At 36.8% G+C, this 20000-nt stretch overlaps 1 protein-coding gene across 4 annotated transcripts in view; it reads right to left on the bottom strand.

Moving 5' to 3' along the window:
- Positions 1-20000, bottom strand: part of LOC109089180 (lipoma-preferred partner homolog) — a 199112-nt gene that overhangs the window by 58875 nt on the left and 120237 nt on the right. For all 4 annotated transcript variants that reach the window (XM_042725859.1, XM_042725862.1, XM_042725860.1 and 1 more), the window contains one exon: positions 8802-9374. In XM_042725859.1, coding sequence (XP_042581793.1) covers positions 8802-9374 — 573 coding nt within the window. The remainder of the gene's footprint in view (positions 1-8801; positions 9375-20000) is intronic.

Here is a 20000-nt window from a genome sequence, read left to right as displayed (position 1 = left end):
AATCAGAGACGAGATCCTGAGGGGCTCAGCCAATCAGCACGAAGCCACATGGACAACTGGACGGGAAGTGATTACAGACTCATAATGACGCTGACCCTTCGTGACAGCTCTCAATTACATCTAATGATCGCTGCGACAAGGGACACAAAGTAAAAGATCCCCTACAGTGCGAATGGAGGCTAATATATAAGCACAGACCTCTCGATGAACCAAGGCCAGGAAATGGCCATTGCTTGTAGCTCTTAAGCCATCTATTATTTGCTTGATATTTGAGATTATTTATACATCAGATTAGTTTGCGAAGTCAGTTTTGCATTGTGTGGAGGGATATGGAAATGTTGTGACATGACATCTGGACAGATTGACAACGGTAAAGACAAAGTTGACAGCTTTGGCTTTTACTTTAATCTGGCTTTTATATTGTGCCGCTATTCCGTTCAGAGATTTAAGTTCAAAGTGTGGCGATTCAGACGAAAGGAAAATAAACAGATTAAGGCTAAAAGGGGAGGAAAAGCTTCTCATTAGAATGACAGAATCAGTTGAGTTGGAAAACATCAGGATCAAATGCATTGTGCTGTGAGAGAGGTCACTGCACTTGTGTTTTTCGAACTGTGCCTTGCTTTCAATGGGAAAAGAATTGTTTTAGTGTTTACGTTCGGCTGGATGTTTGATGACTGTGCTTGCCTGACATGAGAGGAGTCTGGTAATAGGAGACCTTAAATTATGAAGTTTAAAGAAATTATAATTGCAACAAGGGGTGAAAATGGCATCACGCGGTCCACATTTTCTTCAAACATCTCGCAATCCAAAGCAGAGGCGCTTTATAATTAGATTAATAAGGCCTAATTTAAATGTGTTCTTCATCAAGACCCCGCCATGCCGGTATATGGAAAAAACAAAACAACAACATTACAAATGCAGCCAATAAAGTTTATCTGCAGCAGGCTGGTGAGGCAGTTTTAACACATATGTGGTTTCAAACAATTTTTTTTTTTTTTTTTTTTTTTTTAGGGTGAAGGACATCCCGTAGAAACATGTTAGTGGGCTCCATTAGAGTGGTCACTGTGGTACAGAATTAATTACACACTTAATCAAATAAAAGCCAATTACAACTCACCATGAGACAAGGCCAGCCAATCTCAACAACACAAAAAGCTGGATGAAAATGTTTTGTTCAATGAGAGATATTCAATTGTTTTGCAGGTATAGTCTTTCACAAAGACTACTGAATGAGCTTTGCTGGAAAATAGACTACACTGGCTACGTTTACATGCAACCAAATAATCCGTTTGTAATTGGATTGACGGCTCAATTGGACTGAAAAGCCTTCATGTAAAAACCTTAATCGATCCGATTGAGCTCGATCGGAACTAAATTTTGATTGGATCGAAGGGGGTGGTTTATTTCCTTTTCTAATACGATTGACAGTGCATGCAAACATTTGTACTGCGTGATCAAAGAGAAATTCGAAAGACCCTTAAATATTATCTTTTTGTTTTTGATGCACTATTTTGGGACTAGAGCTGCCATCTCACAGCATAAATGTACTTGTGTTTCGAATATTGTTAATTTGTTTTCTTAATACATGAGGATGCTCCCTACAATGTGGTATTTATTTTGTGTTTAGTTAAACACAGTCCTTGATGAGCTATTCCCAAAGGCTGGGGCTGCAGTTGTTTGTACTAGTGCATAAAATCCTTGAATTAGTGTGGGCTCAAGGGTGTGTTCTTTTCCCCAGATTGTGGCAATGGAGAGTGTGTATGCGGAGACCGCAATAGCCATCTCCATGGAGCAGCCAGTAGAAAATGAATCAGTTTAATGGCTCTCTGAGGCAACTCCAAAAAAAGAGTCCTCTTTCCAGAATAATATTTGTCCTTTTGAATTTTTGAATGGCATTAAGTTATTGAGTGTGGCGTTTCTTTTGCGAAGCACTGCATATTTTCTGCTTCTCAAGAAATAAACCAATGACACAGAAATGATTGCTAGTTAAAAGGCTACAAGAATTTGTGTGGAGCAGGAAGGACCTACAGTACTACGACAACAGGCAAAAAACACATCCCAAACGCCTGCCACTTATCATCCCATCACTCTTATATATTAATAACAGCGTATTGCATCACTCTAATTGGACTGGATGTTTTACATCCTTGGGCCGATTGTGAAAGACAGTACCAGATATTCTTGGAAATATTAAAAAGAGTAACTGATTCTCAGGCACCTCAAGCTGTCTTCCTGCAGAGGACTCCAAGGTAGTGACCTAGAAGTTCTGCTGAGGGGGAAGACCAGCGATAAGACAGGAAACTGCCATGTGGCATTCAGTGTCAACACCATGTTTCTTCTCTAGTTTTGACCGATGTTCTCTTGCCTGTTTGATTTTCAGAAAGCCAACTGATAAGATGTGCACAGCACGGAGCTTGATTTTAAACCTAAGAAATTATGTTAAATTAAAACGTGTTAAATTAAAACATATTGTCATTGTGCTAAATCAAAAATTAATTATTAAATATTATCTGGAACACATTTACTTTATATTAAGTATGAAAGTGTATTTTTTCTACTCACTACTGTAATCTTATAAACAGTATTATGGAGAGTATTACCGTAGCACCCCAGAAATGTAAACATGTATGTCATTAATACACATCTTGACATGTATGGTCTGCTTATACTATGGCCACTTGGCAGAACAGAAGTTAAAGTTGTCATTTATGTTTGCAGTTTTAAAAAAATTACTGTATTGATAAAAATAGCAGTTATTTCCAATTATTTTATTTACTTTTTGTCAAGTAGTGTGGCAAGATTACATTTACCTCAATGAATTGGAATGACAGAGAGATTCTGCGTGTGTGATTTACCTGCGTTTGTGCAGCATCGCTCTACTTATTGTAAAGCTATGAATTTAATTCAAAAACAGTAACATTACCACCTTGTTGCTAATGTAGCTTTTTAGTAGCGAAGATAGTTTTATTGACAAAGGTCAGAGAGTAGCACTGAATGTTTCTTTGTGTGGGTGTATGCATGAGTAACTGTCTTTATGTGCATGTGTTTTATATATATTTAATTTGACAAATGAAACACTTTTAATTATATATTATGTAATAGACTAATTGGCATCACCAAAGCGTGAATGATCACATGACCTAACCCTTTATCATTTCTATATTTTAAAGCACGGAACTAAGACTTAAAAGCCTTCAGTTAAATTGACAAAACTACATAAAATAAATATTTGCATCCTCTTTCAATAAATAATAAGTTAGAACTAGATGTCAAATAAGAAGACATAAGAGTAGAGAGAGTGAAAGTGAGAGAGAAATAAAGAAAGATGTGTGAATGTTTGAGGTAAGATAAGATAAACATTCAGTTTCTATTCAGACGAATAGAGTCAGAAAGTCTTAAGCCCTACAGAGAAGCAGCATTAACAATTCATAAAGGTTAAAATAGCTGTTTATTCTGAAAATTCCGATGAAGGATGCAAAGAAACTCCCTGTTGTATTGCCATCTGAAGCAATTAAATCACAATCACCAAGTAGAATACACACTTATGAGTCACTTACACTCACAATCTTTAACACACATACTGTACGTGCATGCGCATTATTCTAAAAGAAAGAGTCGAGTTTCATTTTCTTGGTAAGTTTCTGAGACGTTAACAAAAGCTGTTTCTTTAAATGAGCTGTTATGACTGTGTAAAGATTCAAGGTTTACATTTACATTTAGTCATTTAGCAGATGTTTTTATCCAAAGCGACTTATAAATGAGGAAAATAAAATTAGTCATAACTAATAAAAGAGCAGCAATATATAAGTGCAAATGACAAGTCTTGGTTAGCCTAACGCAGTACACGTAGCATGGTATATTATATATATATATATATATATATATATATTTATATTATATATATATATATATATATATATATATATATAAACATACATACAGTACAGGTCAAAAGTTTGGAACCATTACTATTTTTTAATGTTTTTGAAAGAAGTCTCTTCTGCTCATCAAGCCTGCATTTATTTGATCAAAAATACAGAAAAAACAGTAATATTGTGAAATATTATTACAACTTAAAATAATAGTTTTCTATTTTAATATACTTTTAAAAAAATAATTTATTCCTGTGATGCAAAGCTGAATTTTCAGCATCATCACTCCAGCCTTCAGTGTCACATGTAACATCCAGTCTATCACATGATCATTTAGAAATCATTCTAATATTCTGATTTATTATGAGTGTTGGAAACAGTTCTGCTGTCTAATATATTTGATGAATAAAAGGTTAAAAAGAACTGCATTTATTTAAAATAAAAAAAATTATTATGTGATATATATTTCTAATACTATATTTTCTTTACTATCACTTTTTATCAATTTAACACATCCTTGCTGAATAAAAGTATTGATTTTATTTAAAAAGAAAGAAAGAAAAAAAAAAGTACTGACCCCAAATTACTGACCAGTTTGTTATTACAAAATATTTATATTTTAAAAACATAGCTTCTTCTTTTTTTTTTTTTATCCTAAAGAAGTATCACATGTTCTGAAAAAATATTAAGCAGCAGAACTGTTTCCAACTTTGATAATGAATCATCATATTAGAATGATTTCTAAAGGATCATGTGATAATGATCCTAAAAATTCAGCTTTACATCACAGAAATAAATTATACATTTAAAGTATAATAAATTTAAAAACAATTATTTTAAATTGTAATAATATATCACAATATTACATTTTTTCTGTATTTTTGATCAAATAAATGCAGGCTTGATGAGCAGAAGAAACTTCTTTCAAAAACATTAAAAATAGTAATGTTTCCAAACTTTTGACCTGTACTGTGTATATATATCACAACTCCCAGGTTTCTAGCTGTTTTTGAAGGAGTTATGGTTGATGAGCCTAACTGGATGGTGAAATTTTGATATATATATATATATATATATATAAACACACACACAAAGAAAAACAAGTAGAGAGAATATAAAAAATAGAAAGCTAGTGTTTGTTTTTTAATAATAATAAAAAAGATGATAAATAAAGTAGAATTAAAATAGAATAGAAAGTGCTACAGTTAAAGGGTTAAATAAAGATGGAATAGGTGTGTTTTTAGTCATTTCTAGAAGATGGCTAATGACTCAGTTGCTCGGATTGAGTTGGGCAGGTCATTCCACCAGGAGGGAACAGTTAATGAAAAAGTCAGTGAAAGTGATTTTGTGCCTCTTTGAGATGGCACAATAATACACCGTTCACTTGCAGAACGCAAGCTTCCAGAGGGCACATAACTCTGAAGTAATGAATTTAGGTAAATGGGTGCAAAGCCAGTGGTGGTTTTGTAGGCAAACATTAATGCCTTGAATTTGATGCAAGCAGCTACTGGTAGCCAGTGCAAATTGATGAACAGAAGTGTGACATGCGTTCTTTTCGGGTTATTAAAGATAAATCTTGCAGCGGCATTTTGGATTAATTGTAGCGGTTTGATAGAAGTGACTGGAAGACCTGCCAAGAGAGCACTGCAATAGTCCAGCCTGGATAGAACAAGAGCTTGAACAAGGAATTGTGTTGCATGTTCTGAAAGAAAGGTCCTGAACTTCCTAATGTTGCATAAAGCAAATCTGTAGGACTGGGCAGTTTTAGCAATGTGGTTTGAGAAATTCAGCTAATCAATTAATCACAACTCCAAGGTTTCTAGCTGTTTTTGAAGGAGTTATGGTTGATGAGCCTAACTGGATGGTGAAATTTTGATAAAGTGATAGTTTGTTGAAACCACAAGCAAATTAAATAACCAAATAACCACCAATTAAAGGTTTAATTTTAAACATGTTTTGTGTGGTAAGAAGCTTTTGAAAATGCTCTCTGTCTCTCATGTACAATCAATAAATCATAAAATACACAAGCTACAAGCTTAAACACACAATCATAGGACACGAACACAGATAATTAATTACCACAAATGTATTATTCATACAGACACACACACAAACAACACAAACAAAAGACACACACTTTCAAAGTATTTTCATGAATTTTTCATTGTGCACAGAATAAGGACAGCCGTGTGCTTGTGTGTACCTTTCAATCATCACATCTGCTTTTGGATAAAAATTAGCAGTACATTTACAGAACCATTATGATTTGCAGTGTCTTTCAAAGATATTCAATGTTTTAAATTCACTTTATTAAATTAAAAATAATATTCATTTTATATATATATATATATATATATATATATATATATATATATATATATATATATATATATATATATATATAATTCGAATACAAGTTCATGACTATGTTTTTATACTTAAAGTGCCCCTATTATGGATTTTTTAAAATTACCTTTCATGCAGTGTGTAACACAGTTCTAAGTGAATGAAAACATCCTGCAAAGTTTTAAATCTGAAAGTGCACTGTGAATAAAGTTATTGTCTCTGAAAAGAAAGAGTCGACTCTGAATCATTTTTAAAACGAATCCCAAGCCATTTTGTGTTGATGTCAACATGAAACATTAGCATATTGCCCACCCACTTGATGATCTTTTTGCATTGGTCTGAATGAAATGCAAATTCATTCTTTGCCACTAGGTGCCGCTTTTGGAGCGGTAAAAATGGTGATTTTCCCGGTAATGTACACAAAGCAGCACTGTGCTCACAAACAGCTTTTATTATGAAATGGAAATGAAATCAACCAATCGGACTAATCACCAAAGATTAGCGTCATGCAAAGGAGGGGTTTGGAAAAATGAATCGTTGAGCGAATCGTTTGGGAGATTGAGCAAATAAGGTAAAAATAAATGCATATTATAAGACAATGAAAGTGTTTTCTGACCATGCATGCATGTCAACCTGCTGTTGGGGACTCCCAAAACCAAAATATGAACCTTTCATTACCAATAATAGGGGCACTTTAAGTACACTTTTAAAAGGGTCAATTTGAAGCAATGTAAAATTAAATGTTGTAATTTAAAGTACATTTTAAATCATGTTTTTTGTGTTTAATCATGTTTTAATGCAAAACATACAAAAGCACATGCAAAGCACCCTACTTGATTATAAGTTTAACTGTAGTGTGTTACTGAAAATTACATTTAAAGTTAATATATTATAAATAGTGCTGTCAAACTATTATTCACAATTAATCGCATCCAAAATAAAAGTTTTTTACACAATATATATATATATATATATATATATATATATATATATATATATATTTTGTGTGTGTGTGTGTGTATTTATTATGTGTGTGTGTATATATATATATATATATATATATATATATAGATATATATATATATATATATATACACACAAACACATGCATGTACATATTTATGAAAAATATGCTATATGTTAAATATATTTATATATAATATAAAATATAAGAACATAAATATATGCATGTAAATACATGTAAATATTTTCAAAATATTAATTGTATGTTTGTGTTGTTATATAGACATAATAAATATACCCCGTACACATACATATATTGTGTGAACAAAAACTTTTATTTTGGATGTGATTAATAGAGATTAATCATTTGACAGCACTAATTTTAAATAACCTCAACTTCATTAAAGGGTCATGAAACCACATACTACTTTTTCTGAGATTTTAGCAGAGGTGTTTGTGTTGCACATCATAGAAGACAATGTTAGCATCTGATAATTTTAACTGTTGGAGAAAACTGGTTAATTGTAAGCTCTTTTGCGCTATTTTTTAAAATGTGTTTGTTTTTGCTTTGTAATAAAAGTTTGGCACAAACACGATTCATTCACTTGGTGAGCATAACTGTTTTTACAGCTCCGTGAAACACAACCCGTCAAAACGCCACAGAATAAGCCTTAAAAGTTCTCAGAGGTGCAACAGCGCATTCATATACATGTTTTCGATGCAGAGTCCAAATGGCTGTGCATTTATTTGTGTTTTTAACTTGATGGGAGCAAAATTAAACTGTCTGAACGCAATACTGTGTGTGTTTTGTCTGTCTCCCCTCTTCCACTCCGCTGCTCACCACGCCCACTTTTTTTTTTTTTTTTTTTACCATTATTTATAACTGTGGTGAAAACTAACCGGTGCTGAAACGGGGTTTCATGAACCTTAAAAAAAAATAATAATAAAAAAATGTGTATATTTAAATATATATAAGTTTCAATAGAAATTATGGTATTTGAGTATATTTTATTTCACCATAAATGTTTGTTAGTACATTCTGCAGTACATTTAACTTTATAGACAATAGAAGTAATTATGAAATTACATAAAAAGATGTACTTTCAGTCCTACTAAAGTTAATCTAATTGCATTTAAAATTACCTTAAACTATAATATATTTTCATTTAATTGCAGTTTGCACTTAAGTATATTCTTTAAAAAAAATAATAATAATAATTCCATAAAAAGCACTCTTTTTAAAAGTATGTTAAAGTATACTTTTTTCTGAAAGGGTGAATATTTTTTTACCTTGTACTGTTTTTTCCACTTTGTTCTTTGTTCCTTCTGACCTACAGATTCATAACCTAAATAATGATCGCTGTATGTTTTTATCCAGAACACATTTGTTTTTCATTTTGTAACACAAAGATTATATGCCATATTAAAATATTTCAATTTGCGTTTCTGTGCTTTAAAACACACATATCGCAGAGAATATAATTTAATGAATTCAATAAAATGGGACAGTTAATTTTATGCCTGAATACTTTTCTAAGTAAGCTTTTCATATATTTGCTCATCCATTTGTTTTTGTTTGTTCTACTGTTATTTGGAACATACTATAGATGTAGCCCTTACCTTATGAGGAGCAGCAGGCCCACCGCCGAAGGGTGCTAGGCTGGCAGGTGGATCAGTGATGTAGGTTTTTTTCGGGGGAGCGGGCTGGTACCCTTGGTTGGGTGGAGGAGCGGCATGGTGACTTGGCTCTGCTCTCCATGTGTTCTGACCTCCATAAGCAGGAGCTCCACCGTAGTGCTGGTCCTGGTAGCCTCCAGATGGAGCAGGGCAGAATCCCGGCTGCGGGGGCCCGTATGCAAAATCAGGGCCTCTGGGTTGAGCCGGCATGTACTGTACCTGCGCTGGACCACGGACCGGCTGCTGCTGGGGGCCAGGCTGGGTGGCTCTGACCTGAACATTGAAGGTTGGCTGGCTCGGAGTAGAGGCAGTGGTGTAGGATGCAGGGACAGGCTGGGGAGCGGGCTGGTATTGGGGTCGTGGCGAAGATGAAGCCGGAGGAGGGGCGGACGGAGAGGCCTGTGGTTTTGGGGTGGATTTCTTGGTGGCGGTTAGAGGGGGTTGAGTTGGGATGACCATGCGCCGATAGCCTGTAACAGGGGCATTGGAGCCTGTCGCAGCTGGGCTAGCAGAATTCTGTAAGAAATAAACATTACATTAGAAATTAAAAAAAAATTCTCCTCTGGGCAAAAGAAAAATGTTTAATGTTGCTGCATGATTGACAAACAATTCATTGAATTTTAAAACTGAAGAAGCAGAAATAACGAGAACTGAAAGAATTGAAATTCAATCACATTAGAGTAAATCATATACAAAAATATAAACATTTTATTGATAAACAGTAATAATAATAAAAAAAATTACATTACAATTTCTAAATTAATTTATATACAGTGGCGTGAAAAGTTTTTTGCCCCCTTCCTGTTTTTATATTTTTGCATATTTGTCACACTTAAAAGATTCAGATCTTTTTTAATATTAAATATATAAAATATCAAATTTTAATATTAAACAAGTAAATACTAAATGGAGTAAATACAAAATGAAGTTTTTAAATCATGATTTCATTTATTAAGGGAAAAAGCTGTCCAAACCTGCCTGACACTACGTGAAAAAGTAATTGCCCCCTAAATCTAATAACTGTTTGTGGCACCCTTTGCAGCAACAACTGCAATCAAGCATTTGCGATAACTGGCAATGAGTCTTTCACATCGCTGTGGAGGAATTTTGGCCCAATTTTCTTTTTTGAATTGTTTTTTTTTATTCTGCTATTTTGGGGTTTTTGAGCGTGTGTGGTGTATTTTTTGGGGAAGGTGCCCACCTCTGCTCCTGGCGATTGACTGTCCTGCAAAGTTTAGCTCCAACCCTAATCAAACACACCTGCATTTAATTTTTAAGTGATCCTGAAGACCTTAATTAGTTGCTTCAGATGTGTTTGATTAGGACTGGAGCTGAACTTTGCAGGACAGTCGATCACCAGGAGCAGGATTGGGCACCACTGGTTTAAGGTCATGCCACAGTATCTCAATCGGATTTAAGTCCGGACTTTGATTTGGCCACTCCAAAACCTTAATTTTGTTTTTCTTGAGCCATTCAGAGGTGGACTTGCTGGTGTGTTTGGGATCATTGTCCTGCTGCATAACACAAGTGCACTTGAGCTTGAGGTCACAAACTGATGACCGGACATTCTCCTTCAGGATTTTCTGATAGAGTGCAGAATTCATGGTTCCATCAATTATGGCAAGTCGTCCAGGTCCTGAAACTGCAAATGAAGCAGCCCCAGACCATCACACTACCACCACCATGTTTGACTGTTGGTATGATATTCTTTTTATGAAATGCAGTGTTGGTTTTATGCCAGATGTACTGGGACACACACCTTCCAAAAAGTTCAACTTTTGTCTCATCAGTCCATAGAATATTTGATAGCAGCATGATGTGTTTCTCTTTAAGCATGCTTCACTTTGTCAGACAGGTACTATTTAAGTGATTTCTTGATTCAACAGGTCTGGCAGTAATCAGGCCTGGGTGTGGCTAGTGAAATTTAACTCGGCTGTCTAAAATAATGTGGTTGATCACAGTTCTTTCATGATTTAACAGGAGGGGGGCAATACATTTTTTACATAGGGTCAGGTAGGTTTGGACAGCTTTTTTCGCTTAATAAATTAAATGATCATTTAACACTTGCATCACTTGCATTATCTTTGTGTAATATTAAAATTAGTTTGATGATATATATTAGTGCTGTCAAATGATTAATTGAGATTAATCAAATCTAAAATAAAAGTTTTTGTTTACATATGTATGTGTACTGTGTATATTTATTGTGTATATATATATATATATATATATATATATATATATATATATATATTATATATATATATATATATACATATTATATAGACACAAACAGTATATATTTAGAAAATGTTTACATGTATTTACATGTAAATATTTATATTCTTATTTTATATGTACACATATATTAATCGATAATGATTTATGAATGTATAAGTAATTTTTAAAAAATGTACATATAAATAAAAGTTTATGTTTACATAATATATGTGTGTATACTGTGTATATTTATTATGTATATATAAATACACACACATGCCATGTATAATATTTAAGAAGAATAGTGTTTATGTTATATATTAAATATATTTCTATATAATATAAAATATAAGAATACAAATTAAATGTATATACATGTAAATATTTTTTTAAATATATAATTTTATGTGTGTATTTATATATACATAATAAATATACCCTGTACAAATACATATATATTATGGTAACAAAAAAATTTTTATTTTGGATGTGATTAATCGTGATTAATCATTTGACAGCCCTAATATAAACATAACATATTTGGCTTATATACATGCATGTGTTTGTATTTTTATATACATAATAAATATACACAGTACACACAAATATATAAACACAAAAACTTTTATTTTGGATGTGATTAATCATGATTAATTGTTTGATACATATAAACAGAAATAAAAAAATAATAATAATTGAAAGTTTATCAACACAAACTTTGAATGCTGAATTGATAGACTTTCAATAGCTCAATAATTTAATAAGATGTTCTATAACTAAATTATTTATTAATTTATTTTATTAATTTAATTTATTAATTTATTTTAAAAAGTCTTAAATTAAAAAGGATTTATAGTCTTTATTGATCAGTGCGGAAAAACACTTAATTTCACATAATACATAATTACATGGTTTTTTTTTCTTTCTTTTTTTTCAATACAGCAAGTTCTAATTCATGTTATTTCAAATCAATTCCAATTTCAATTACTAGAGCCATGAATTTAAAAAGACAATTTTAAAAGTCAATTCTTTAAATTCTAAATTTTGCCAAACCTTGGTCAACATCAAGTTATACAACAGCCCAAACCATTAAACTACAATCCATCACAGCCAGGAAACTGGCTAATTGTCATTAATGATAGGCCGGACATGTTAAAAGAGAGGTGGTCCTAGTGAACATCAGGGGGCATAGAACCTTCAGAACACCACAGTTTAATCATCCTGTATCTCACAGCGCAAGTACAGTAATTATACAGCCTGTCTACTGCAGATCAATCCACAGGGCAAGTGCAACAGCCATCGGTTGGTCATGCCCAGACCACATCCTCTCATAAACTACAGCTCATAAAGCTCTGAGATTTAGAGTCAAGAGAAGGGTATAAATTGTTTTGGTGGAGAGAGAGAAGTGATGGGCAGCCAGATGAGGGTAAAGACAATTGTGCTGATGCTAGCGGCCCGCATGGGATGGAGGCTAAATCAGAAAGATTTCTTTCTTTGGTTTCCTGGGTGCTTTTGGCTCTGTAGCTCTACGCAGAGAAATCTATTCAGTGTCCAACAATAGCTGTGTCACAGAGCCCGAGGACAGGCTCGATTTCTGTAGATGTAAAAAGATTATTGAAAATTCAAATAAGCACAAACCAAGCGACAACCATCAGAGATCAAAATAAATCCTAGCTGTAGAGCATTTGGTGCTTTGTCTGATTGCATTAAAAGACCAAAGAGATACTTCCATTCTATAATATTTGGCTGATTTTATTCATCTATAGAAGGCTGTTCTGTCATAACTAACCAGCTAAATGAAGACCAAAGAGACTCTAATTTCATGATGAAACATTCAGTAATACTCTTCATGATAGCACATCATTGCCTCGGGCAGAACTGCACATTTTAAACCCGTCTGTAAAGTGAATGTGCCTATAAAAATGTTTTCATCTTGTGGTGATGCCCATCTCTCCACGAATTCAGACAGGAAGTGTTTGGTTGAGTGAGGAAAGACGCTTTTGCATCATGCAATTTAGATGGGTTTAATGGTTAAGGTGGCTTGCTGAAGTAAGTAGGTCAGAAAGACGTTTTTTAAACCATGAATCTATGGTTAAAACCCAACCTGTTAAACAAAAGCGGTGACAGAGACTGTCATATACTTTTAGATGACAACAAGTCAAACTGCAATGTATTTCCTATAGATTTTAAATGTTTTTGAATTAAAGTAGTAAATTATTACAGTATGGTAAATTATACAGAGGTTATAATCACCATTTAATATTCTAAATATAAGTCTGGCACAATCTGAAATTATGAATGTTACTTATCCATATTGCAGATGAGTAGAAATAAGTTTTTATAAGAAAAAAAGGCAAAAAAAAATCATTAAAATAAAATAAAATAAAAAATGTAAAAAGTAATAAAAAGGCATTAATTAAAAATGTACAATAATTATTGGTTTTAAAATATGTAAGTAAAAAGTTTGAAATAAGAAAAAAATTTATTTAATAATTAACACCCAAGCAACTGTAACCAAGTTTAAAGGAGTCATATGACAATTTTGTAGGGCTGTCCTCGACTAAGGACCAAGCCTCTTCTGGTCGATTAACCATTAGTAAACTATTAGGGGGCGGCCCTATTATTTTGTTTATTTGGTGTAATGCAATGTGTTTATGTGGTTTAAGATTAAAAAAACACATTACTTTCCATATAATGTACATTATTGTTTCTCCTCTATGCCCCGCCTTTCTGAAACGCAGCAATTTTACAAAGCTCATCGTTCTAAAAAAGTGAGGTGTGCTCTGTTTGAGGGGACTCGAGACCGGTGAGTGGCGCAGGTGTCGCTCATTATCATTAAACTCCACCGGACTCGCTCCGCTCTCACAGCTCTCGGCCCCGGCAGCCAGCAGCGAGTCCCTGTTCCCTGCTCCTCCCCAAACATGGCGGACGGCAGCAGGCTCCGGCCTCTTGGTGAACGGCGCCGATTTCTCCGCTCCCTCTTGGAAGGCAGCCACCCCTCCTCGATCCTGGAGCACAGCAGCAAGCCTCCCATCCCACCTGTTACATAATCGGTCCAGCACCACTGCCTCGGGCAGCCACTGGCGGTCTCCTCTCCTTTAAACTGCCCGACCTCCGCAGCACTGTGATCCACCTCAGCAGTGAGGGCTCTTCTGACAGCGTGTCCCTCCTTCCTCCTGGGTTTCGGCACCAATGTCACACATATTGTAGAACAGGAAGGAGGAGGCGGCAACCGGCGAACATTTAAACCATTTAAAATAACGAAATAGACAACTTGAGAAAATTGTAGCGCTCCAAACACAAGGAAAGGTGCACAGAGCCAGTAGGATACATGAAAATGTGCAAGAGGGTGGCTAACTGTACACTGATCTTCTCAAGACTAAGTTAGTCTTGGGTAGATCAGTGTGCGGTTAAACACCCTCTTGCTCATAACAAAATAGACAGACACAAAAGTAAAGCAGCAGCCCCTCACAGACGATTGCCGCTCACAAAACACAAATGAAGTCCAAGCCTGGTCCTCTCTCGTCTTCCACTGTCGTCGCTCCTCCTTCTATCTTTCCAGAGCTCCTCCATGGAACTCGACACAGGTGAGTGGAGCAGGTGCTGCTCATTTTCATTAAACTACACTGGACTCGCTCCGCTCCCACGGCTCTCAGCCCTACGCTGCCCCACTCATCACAGTATGAGTGTATTTATACGCAAGTACTGAAGTGACATTAAGATTAACTTAACAATATAAACGCATGTCAAAAAGCAATGCACTCAGTTATAATGATGATGATGATGATTAATAATCATTATTATTTATTCAGCTGTTATTTAGTATTTTAGTTCCCTTTCAGTCGGTCACTCTCGACGTCACGTTGGTAATGACTGACGAATTGAGATCTCGCTTAGAGAGACCAATCCACTTTGAGTGTAAACTAAATGAGCCAATGCACATTGGCATGTGATGATTGCATCCAGCTGCCGCTGATCACAGTGCAAGTATAACTAGGCAGCAGGTGCAATGCCTAATCAGCTGTTTGCTTTGGAGCCGAGCAGTTATATGGTTCTGCTCCTGACTCAACAAGTTTCAGCTCGCTCTTGGGAAGTTATGGAGTTGGCGATACGGTGCTTCGGCAGCGGTGGTTCTTCCTGTGTCGAGTGGGTTGCATACATCAGGCTGCACTATCCCCTGTTTGTGTTGCAGGCGGCCATCTCTCCTGTGCGCTTCATCATACTAAAAGAGCAATCTCTAAAAGAGCATGCACGGGTGGATGTCTTTTTAAAGATGCCCTTCAACTCGTGCGTTTCTGGATGCGGTCGTTAACTGGTGCCGGGGGATAGACATGATCACTGCAGGACCCTCCCATGGGGTACCACTTGTATCGACAAAGGTCACTGTGCGGTCTCTGAGCCGTGTGATGTCCACTATGGAGGTCCAGGAACACCATCTCTGGCTCTGGCTCAGACAAGACTCTGTTCTTAAATGCCCCTGTTTCCCAGACTGACTTTCTTTGGTGACGCAGTGGAAACGCAGCAGCCTCCTGCAAAGCAGCACTGTGGAGCCAGTCGCAGGGCAGCAACCCTACCCGTCCAGGCCCCCGCCAAACCTGGTGGCAAGTGGTATAGCAAGAGGCCCTGAGACAGTCGATCCAGTGATGGAGGGAGCTGCTCTTCAGACAATCCACTGGGGCTGTTCATATGAGACCGCTTCAACACTGGCTTCATGGCCGAGTCCCGAGGTGGGTGTGGCAACATGGCACTCCAAGTCAAAACAGCCTGCTGCCAAACTTTCACCCCGTGGTCAGACCTTGCATTTCTCTGGGAAGTAGTGCCCCTGGAACAGGTCTCCAGGCATGCTGTGGTTTACACAGATGCATCTACCACTGGCTGAGTGCCCAGAACTGCCCAGAACAAGTTCAGGGAGGACGAGGAGCAGGTCCTGCTCGTGGTGCCTTACTGGACCACCCGGACCCAGTTCCCAGAACTGATGCTTCTCATGACAGTCCCTCCTTGGCAGATTCCTCTGAGGAAGGATCTACTGACTCAGAGATGGGGTACCCTATGACACCTGTGTCAAGACCTCTGGAAACCTCATGTCTGGTCCCTGGACGGGACGTCGAGGTTCTAGGTGACCTACCCCAGGCTTATCAGGCACAGGGTGTGCCCTGCCTGCTCATGGTGCTAGCGCACTTTACTAGAAGTGTTGCATCCTCCTGGACGCTGGCTCGTGGCGCCTTGCTGACAGATATTTGTAGAGCTGCGGGCTAGGCGACCACCAACACGTTTGCTAGATTCTATAGCCAGAGAGTCCAAACTGTAGACACTGTCGAGCTCCTCCATCCCCTTGGCAGCCAGACTTTGCAGAACATCCGGTGCCATGCACTCATTCAATCAATCCGTGAGAACTGGTAGAGGGCTATGTTACCTATGTAGACACTTAAGTGAATCATATATGTGTAAAGTCCACGGTATAGCCTCAGAGCCTGTGTTTCCCCGGCAGACTTTCTGCCATTTTCCAAGAGCGTTACAATAACCTCTAATCTTCCATATGCACCTAAATGGTTGTTTATATGTGTAAGTGCTTCCGAAACCTCCTTTGGGAAGGATGGGGCTTCCGCAACATTCCTGTTCCAAGTGGAACGGGTATGTTTTCCCAGTGTTATCCAATCTTATTGAGTGGGTAGTGCTACGACAACAGTGACTGGCCTTCTTGTTGCGAGCCCAGGCCTACACCGAAAAGGGGGTGCAGCAGGCTTGCACGGGACACTGGAAGGGGCAGCATCCATGGTGTTTTGGTAGGGATCCCAATTTGTTGGTCATTATCAATGTGATGTCAAGAATGACTGACTGAAATGGAACATCTTGGTTACATATGTAGACCTCATTCCCTGAAGGAGGGAACAGAGACGTGACGCCCCGTCGCCACAGCTGCTGTACCACCACTGAGCGGCTGGGTCCCCAGCTCATCTCCTCAGCAAAAACCTGAGTATGCATTGCACCTGCTGCCTAGTTATATTCACGCTGCGATCAGCGGCAGCTGGATGCCATCATCGCATGCTGATGTGCACTGGCTCATTTAGTTTACACTAGAAGTGGATTGGTCTCTCTAAGCGAGATCACAATTCATCGGTCATTACCGACATGACGTCTCTTTTCCCTTCTTTAGGGAACAAGGGTTACGTATGTAACCGAGACGTTACTCTGAATGAAATCATGGAGAAGAAAATACCTTATTATAAATTGGATTTGAAAAAGTTTTTTATTGCCTAAATAGACCAAATATCAATAAGTAAGTAAATAAATAAATATCATGAAATAGTATTCACTGGTTGATAACATACTGTATAACCATCTATGCATATACTGTATAGCTAAAGTAGAGGGCAGAAGTAAATGACTCCTCCAAGGTGACTGTGCTAGTTTCAATTACATATAACAAAATCAAAGTCTAATAGCAAAGTCAGTTTCAAATAGATCACCAGTGTTAAATTCTCTAATGACCTACAAACTAGCTGTCATTAACCTATGCTTTTCTTTTTAGGTTACTGCCTTAAGCCAGAGAATGAGAAATCAATTACCGTCTCTATCACATGATCAGAAGACTGAACCTACATGCCTGAGGCAGACACTTGTTCTTTAAAGACACAAATATGGCCTGTTATTATGGCTCACAGCGCTCCTGCAAAGTCAGGAAGAGGTCTGTGTGACACAGCGAGCATGATGGCCAATCAAGGTAACCAATCACAGAGGTTTATTAACCTAACAGAGCAGATTAAGATGAGTGGGAACTCAAGCTCCTGGTCACGTTTCATCTTTACATTTAGCAGCAGGAAAAAAAAAATCTTACAGAGTTCTCTCCTTGGTTTCACAGACAAAATCATCACGGATATGACTGTTTAAATGAAGGACAAACTGTATTTGAGTCATCTTAATGTGCTTGAGCTGCGCCTATTAAAATGAGGAAAAATGATAGATGAGTTTGTTTTCTTTTTATCTTAACAATAATACCTCAGGCTTTGTGAGACAAAGTCAGATAGACTCGAAAAAGGCCCTGTGAAATATTTCACACTCTTAACTACAATTTCCGTCTCAGTGATTAGGTCCGATGTATCTGTCTGCATGCAAATGTAAAATACCCTAAACGTGCCCTTCAGGAAGTGAAATTACTCAATTTAAATGTTTCATGCTATTTTAAATACTTGATATTATTAATTTATCTATAAAGACCTTAAACCCTAACATTTACTTAGGAGAGGGCTGGAAATGCAAATAGGACTCTAAAAATAATTATATTGTCATGGCAAATTTTACACCCATTAGATTAGAGGAGAGGAAATCATTCCTTTATTTGAGGTTGAAATAATGGGTAGCAGAAGATTGGTATGAAATGGCACATCACAGATTTCCTTGTGCAAACAAATTAGGATAAAGTTCTGTTTTACGGAAGTCTTAAACTTTGGGGTAACTTTGGGGTACCTTTGGGGGGTGGGGGGTGGGGGGGGGGGTTGAGATGGCCTAAGAAAGACAACATTGACGTAGTGTCTTACTACAATTCATGGACAAAAACATGTTGGAGGACATGACAAGCTAAAGCGAGAGACTCTGGGGTTGAGTTTTGTAAATAAATAAATAGTTAGAAATCTCAAATTGGCAGGAAGTTCTTTTATAATACTATAAGCACAAACACTTTCTGATAGCAACATTGTGAATTATTTTGGCCATGATAAACATAGTGAAAATCTGATATCATGACAGCCCTAATACAAGCAGTTAATTTTCTTTTTTGTTCCAAAGAGAAAAATAAGTTTTGGAGGTCCATTGCCCATTGTCATTAGTGTAGCACTGCTCAAAAAGCAGTCACTTTCAAACCAAGCAGCTTTCTGTTGGTCAAAGTGAATTTGCATGACAAACTTGAACATTAGCGAAATCTGCATGGGGGATCTTTTTCACCCTCATGCAAAACTCCCAATTGTGCAGATTCCTATTGAAATGACTGGATTTCACCCTTAAATGTTAATGCACCTGTAACAAAATGATAACCAAATGTTAATTTTTGTGTGAAAGGTCCCTTTACTCAAAACTCAAATGCTTGACATCTGGAGCACTTTTGTTGAAGTAAAGGCTCTGTTTATAACAACAACTGGACATTAGCATTAAATACAAGCTGTGCGTTAAAAGTTTCAAAAGCAGTGAATATGACTAACAGCTGTAACCCAACCATATTTTATGGATATCGTGAACAAACTTACAAATCACTTCTGTAGAGAATTGATCTGAATGAACTGTGCTGTTATGTGTGAAGTAAACCAAACCAGTAGTCCAGCCACAGCAGCATCTCTGAACAGTCTCTTACTTAAGAAACTTACTTTTCCACTAAAACTCATGATTCAGAATGACTTTTACAAACAACTTGAGTGTGAAATTCGTCTGTAACTCCAAGGAAAGGCTTTTTGACACATTAGAATAGATTAGGAGCGCGCGTGCTGGGCTCGAGGGCATGGGTAAATCTGTTAACTTTGCATTTCAAACCGAAAGGGTGAATGGGGGGGGACTAGCGATTGTACAGCACAGAGGGAAAAACCCCAGTGCTACAAAGAGAGAAGCTCGTCTCTCCATCTCTTCTGCTCTCTACATATTCTTTATGTCTGACCAAATGGGAAAGATGTCTCCTATCAGCCTCCAGGACTGGAGGTCAGACTGCAGGCCCTTGTTACTTTTGGTAAGCTTCGCTCATTCGTGTTGTAGTCAAAGTCAGCGAAACATAGTGATTGGCGTCTTTTTGGAGGCTTCGATGCACTTGCACAATGAAAGGCAATCGGGCACGGACTAATGTGACTATCTCCTTCCACACACATTAAAAAACAATCTCTTCTCTGTACACTCAAGCAGTTCTGGGCACTCGTTTTAGAAAATAGGATGAGATAAATTATATTA

The sequence above is a fragment of the Cyprinus carpio genome, chromosome B6 (assembly GCF_018340385.1).
Source record: "Cyprinus carpio isolate SPL01 chromosome B6, ASM1834038v1, whole genome shotgun sequence".
NCBI lineage: Eukaryota > Metazoa > Chordata > Actinopteri > Cypriniformes > Cyprinidae > Cyprinus > Cyprinus carpio.
This window is presented reverse-complemented; position numbering and strand designations above follow the sequence as displayed.